The sequence below is a fragment of the Poecilia reticulata genome, linkage group LG21 (assembly GCF_000633615.1).
Source record: "Poecilia reticulata strain Guanapo linkage group LG21, Guppy_female_1.0+MT, whole genome shotgun sequence".
Taxonomy (NCBI): domain Eukaryota; kingdom Metazoa; phylum Chordata; class Actinopteri; order Cyprinodontiformes; family Poeciliidae; genus Poecilia; species Poecilia reticulata.
Window position 1 is genome coordinate 6,239,803 of NC_024351.1, and position 6,043 is coordinate 6,245,845.

Below are 6,043 nucleotides of genomic sequence, written 5' to 3' on the forward strand. Positions count from 1 at the left end.
CTGGAAAAAGGGAGTACTAGGAACAAACGTCATTTATTTTGTTACCCATACAAGAATGGCTAGGGAATACAAAGTAGCCCTCATCATATTCCATGTTAAAGGGAAAGTTTGGGTTTTCTAAGAGATTCCTTACCTGGAGTATCATTGCTTTGAGTTTATAGACTAGCAGCTAGTCAAGACCACATTTTAGATGGTTATAGAAACATAAAACAAACCAAACTGGAAAAGTACATATTTTTCTCATGAAATGCTGTGAAAACTAACAGTAGTGAATATGAACTCCAGTCTTCAGGAGTTGGTGCTTGAGGTCCAGCATGCAGCTGATTCAAATTCATTAAGACCTGCAGAGGCTTGACAAAAGTGTAAGAAAGTTTGGGATTGTGCATCTGGGTGTCAATTGTGCAAAGGTGGTATGTTCCAGTACCTTTTCACCTCCCAAGTACTAGATGGGTATTTGAAAGAAATCTCCCAAAGTCTTCAGCATTTATAGACGACATTTTAGTTACATTTCGCAACTTCAGTAAGCAAGCTGAGGCTATGCGTGTAAAAAGCAACAAGTGGTGAAGTTTGGGTGTCGTCAATAGGTATTCCTCTTTTAATTTAATATTTTAGCCACAAACTGATCTGTCTTCAATTTAAGGACAGAGGCAAAACTTAAAATGTAGCATTTTGGGTCTCACTAGAAAACTGGACACTGTGCAGCTAGTCACAGTTAATAATGATCATAAAATGTCTGTTCTTGGATAATAAACATTTTTTTGTGTTACCGGCTGATGTTGGAATATTTTCCCTGAGCTAAAAGGCATAATTTGTAAAAAAAAAAAATATATATATATATATTTCACTAGGTCAGAGTTCAAATTTTTCCCCTAATCCAACCACACTCAGTCAGCACTTAGCAGATTTTACCAAGTATTACTGATGATGCCTTTTAAGTTCTCTTCGTCTTCCGTCAAAGAATTTCCAGTGCACATTTGTTAGCATTTTTTTGACAGCTGTTTTTGCTCTATAATTACTTCCTATGCCATAGTTAGAGGAACCATGAAGACTCCAGTGCACACATCATGTCACAATGACATGAGCCTCGTTGACTCAGTGGTTCTTCAGACTTAATGAGCTATTGAGAGATAATTGCTCCTTCAGGGCAGCCGTAGTCGACACCAGTGACTCCAGCATGTCATTCAGTCAAACCACTGATGGTTCCAGTCCCACTGCAGGCTCTATTTAATGTCAGAGATCACAAACAGTCAAATATAATCCCTGGTCGATCCACTTACTTCAACTCGTTCTTTTTTCCTAAGCTACAAAGCACAGCAAGAAATTTTTTTTTTTTTAAAAAGCATACTCTGAGTTTTTATACATGCGTTATGGGTCAGAGCGAACGAAACATAATATACTTTGACAACTACAAGACTATTTACAAAAAAACAACACTAAACCTGAAGGACAAAGTCTTATTGGATTAAACCCAAAAGCGAGCGCATTTTGGATTGATGTTGACAGCGCAGGGACACGCTTTAGTTGCCGAGGGCACCCGATGTCTGAGACTCGGAAAAGGCCCTCAATGCTGTAGCATAAAGTGATCCAAGGGATGGTTGGACTCGCAAGTACAAGCCGTGTCCTTGTCCACCCCGACTTGGGTTTTGACCTCAGCAGACAACAGACGGCAGCAAAGGGCCGTGACGCAGTCATGCGCCGAGCGTTTCGAGTTTTTCTGAAGAAAATAAGCCAGGAATGTGAAAGTTGTCTGAAATTGTTGGCAAGGAAGAAGAAGAAAAATTATTTCCTTTTTGTGCATTTGTGCACACAAATTTCTTTTATTATTATCCATTTAATCATTCTACACCTGGAAACGAATGTTTCATATTCACGATTAAAAGTAAAAACAAATATGGAGTACATATAACTTCCGACAAGAGTTGTTTTTCTTTTTTTTTTTTCCTTGGTAAATTGCAGGACATAAATATTTGACCAATTTCTAAACTTTAATCCACCTACTGGATGGGACTGCGCCTGACAGATGCACCGTTACCTTATTTGCATTCTGACAGCCAGCTTTGACACATCGCTGCAAGCTGGCACACAAACTCCTGTCCTCTCAGTAAATTGCCTGCTAAGTAGCTTCGGGACGTCAGCAGTCACCCGTGTTGTCTGTGAACGAAGTGTTCATGTTTTTCCAGCCTGGTTCCTCCAGTGGTTCACAGATACAAACTGCCTCTGCTGTCAGGTGCTGAAATCCAGCTGGCTTTTGCTCTGACCCTGTCAATCTATTTTTTTTACTTCAATGTCTCTGGCAAAAAAAAACAACAATAAAACAAAAGCACAATTCAGATCGTTCTGCTGACAATGTGACACACTGGCTTTTTCATGATGGGAAGTTGATGCCTCGCCTGCGAGCTTTTGTCATCACGCAGCAAACATTGTTTTCCTACCGCTTTGGAAGCGGGGCGGAGGGGCGCTTCGATTCAAAATGCATCCAGAATTTTCAGATGACTCAGTACAAACCGTAAATAAATGAGAAAACTTTTTGTTTTGTTCAGAATTGAATAATTCATGTAGTATTTTTTTTTTTTTTTTTACAAAGCCATAAGACGCCAAGGACGTCTTTGTGGATTTGAAATTAATTAGTTGTGTTTAATGACAGCTGACATGGGCAGCGGATTAGTCATAAAGCAGCATGCTAGCATTTAGAGGCTTACAGGCAGTGCGGCTGCAGGAAGGAAGCTTTAGAGATCACATTTGACACAGTGGTGAGATAGCAGGACTGCAGGCGGTGAAACAATCTGTCAGCAAAGGTGGGATGAGGTTTGTTTCAAGGACTCTTCACTCAGGCACTCGCTACTTCCTCTTATTTGTCAGCCAACCCGAATCCACCTGAGATGCAGAACGTTTTGTTTTTTCCAGCCCCCTTCCAGCAGTCAGATGTTTTGTTTTTTTGTTTTTTTGATCTCACTATGAGCATAAAGCAAATGCAGGTGCATGATAATTAGCATTTCTACCCAGAAGGCTGCAGAAATCCGTATCCTCTCAAATGTACCTCCCATGTTCATTAAATAACATTGACATGGACTTTTACTACCCACTTCTACTTGAACCCTTTTCATACCAACTCAAAAGTAGGAATGCAAGAAAAGGCTAAACAGCATTATACAATATTTTTCTTAAATATTGAGCTAAAAATAAAAGACATCCATATTTTCATCACTCCTTTCTTTCTCCTGCACTTATGTCAATTCCAAACACTTTCTAATACCTTTATCATCTGGGTCACTCCCATTTAAGTAATTTAGGGGAATCTCCTGCAATGAAGCTGAAAATATTACTGGCACGCAAAATGTACATTTCCGATACTTTCTAATATGTCAGCTAGCAACTGTCGCATTTCCTTTGAGCCATTAATAGTTTTCACCCTAATATTGTCATGAAAATATTTTTGCCATGTAATGTTGAGGTTTAATTCAACACACAAGACAAAATAAGAAATGCAAGCTCGACGGACACGATAAAAAAATTTTAAAAAAGCAACATGTTGAATGCAAAAACCACTGTGAGCCATGAATGAGGTGCATTCAATGTAATTCAGAAGTCTGACTTATTGCTAAGGCATTTTAAAACTAATCACCCTTGATGAAGAGTGGGAAATTAAGATTTAATTTTACTTTGCAGCCAAGTACGAAGTGGAGAAAAAAAAACTTTAAAGTAATGATATATAGAACTGTAGCTACTGTGTTAGTTTTACTTAATACTTCCTGGTTAAAGAATAACTAAAATATCATACTTATTTCATGCAACTTATTATATAAATGCTAAATATTAGAAAGTGAAAGTAAAATTACTGGCAAAGACCTTATTTGGGTTGAAATCCTCCAAAGCATCATTACTTTGTGCAAAATAATAATTTTGCTCATTAAAAGTTGGAAAGCTAACCATCTCCTATTGGTCTTTGCCTCAAATAAACAAATGAAACTATTTAGATTTCTACACATGCTAATGACTGGCTGTTTCTTTTTGCTTGCTACTGTGTGGCATCATAAAACATTCAAAACAGAAGTTTACATTCACAATAATAACTTATGATTCTTTATTGGACAGGATTAATTTGCATTTGTAATAACAGAAAAAGACCAAGGAACTTTGTGAAGATCCAAGAAGAATAATTGTAGATCCACACAAGTTGGAAAAGTATTTGGAGTCTTAGAAAGCCCCAGAACAGAGACCTTTTAGCCTAATTGAAACGAGCAGCTGCTCACCTGCCAGTTCCACCAGGACAAGACCAAATGGCTTCTGGGGAAAAGTTTTATTTTCTCCACAAGATTGAGGAAAAAGATTAAGACATTTAGCCACGGTGACAAAAAGTATATTAGAAGGAATCAAAGTATCGCTTCAATAGCCGTCAAGCACGCGGATGTGTGACTGTCCACTTGACACAGACAATTAATCTCAGCAGCTGGATGATTGTATTTGGTCACAACTGGATCCTTCAGTACAGTAATAATCCCAAAAACACACCAAAACTGGTTTTGGAGGATAAAACATGCTAACATTAAGCCCTGGTCTAACTAAGTGGTTTCCATGGTAAACAGCTAAATGGTTTTAAAGTAACTTTGAATTTGTAAGTTCAAAGTTCACAAATGTCCAGTTGTGTCCAATCATGTTTTCAGGAAATTAAATAAAAAAACAAATACTGATCACTTTACTTAAAACACTCTGAGGCCAGTTTCATTGGTCAGCTGTGTCACTGTCATCTTGTCTCATTCTAGTTAATGTCGTGGTCGCTTTTCTGTAGGAAGCAAGAAATTCATTGCCAAATAAAACAACACAATAATGCAAACACATCTTTACAACAATAAAGGACAGCAGTCCACATCCTCGTGCTTTCTCTCTCTCTCTCTCTCTTTCTGTGTGACAGACATTTCCTTCATTATATATTTGCAATATGTCCAAACACATTATAGTCTCACTCACTTTCATGCTTCGAAGCTCCCCAGGTGTGTCGCGGGACGCCGGGGCTCTTAATGATCGCTCTGCCGGCAGATTTCAGGGCATCCATCCCGAGGTGTGTCCGCTCTCCGGCAGGTGGATTTCCCTCTGTCTCCGCACCACAGGGAGCTAAACGCGGCAGGCTGCGCTCCACTCGACGGCTAAACTCACCAAAGCGGAAAAGGACGAGGGAAGGGAGAAAGAGGCTTCGGGACACAGAAGCGGTTCTCTGTTCTCTTCCCGGTGAAATGTGCAGCTGAGGGGAAAGAAACCCACGAATCCACTGCACCGTTTCCAAACTTGAGGGCGTGTCCTCAACCTTCAGGAGCCACAGAGCTCCTGAAGGCTCCTCATTAGACGGATTGGCCCTCCGTCTAATGAGGAATGAGGGCATGATTACGTTTGAAATGTTTTTTTTTATATATATATAACTTTATGTTTGGAAATAAGTTTTGTACCATCGGATTTTGTTGTTGTTTTTAGTTTGGTGTTTATTTTGTGATGTGTGTTCAGAATTGTTTCATGTATTGGCTGGTTTTAGACATTTGAAACAGTATTTTGTTTTCGTTATCCAGATTAGTGAATATTAATATACACATTACACTAAACGTAAAGTTTGTTCTTTTTTTGTGGCTAATCCGTTCGATGTTTCTAGTTGTTTTGTTTTGGCGCCATCTAGTGACGGTAATATTTTTCTGCATTATGAACAAAAATATTTCCTATTAGACTTTATAGGTTTTATTATTTTAAAATTATTTTATTTCCACGGAAAATGTAGAAATAAACTTTACGTTTCAGTAAACTGCTTTAACCGCTTGCAACGATAAAAACGTCCAACTGGCAGTTATCCAGCAAACTAACTGAAAAGAAAAAAGAAATTCAGTTTACTCTTACTTTACAGTTTAAAAAATTAAAATACTGGGAAAATGATTAATTGAAAATATGTGTTTATGTTTGGAAATTAAAAGCTAAAAGAGCCTTTTTTTCTTTGATGCTATTTTTATGAAATGCCTTAGAAATGCCCCACCACAGAAAATGTTAGATTTTTTTCTGAAAAGTATTT

General features: G+C 38.1%; 1 protein-coding gene across 1 annotated transcript in view; it reads right to left on the reverse strand.

Annotated features, from left to right (window-relative positions):
* The window catches only part of LOC103457621 (low density lipoprotein receptor adapter protein 1), a 39,686-nt gene extending 34,394 nt beyond the window's left edge, over window positions 1-5,292 (reverse strand). The window contains exon 1 of the mRNA XM_008397912.2: window positions 4,966-5,292. Within this exon, the coding sequence (XP_008396134.1) occupies window positions 4,966-5,050 (85 nt within the window). The 5' untranslated portion in view covers window positions 5,051-5,292. The remainder of the gene's footprint in view (window positions 1-4,965) is intronic.
* Window positions 5,293-6,043: the final 751 nt, after the last annotated feature.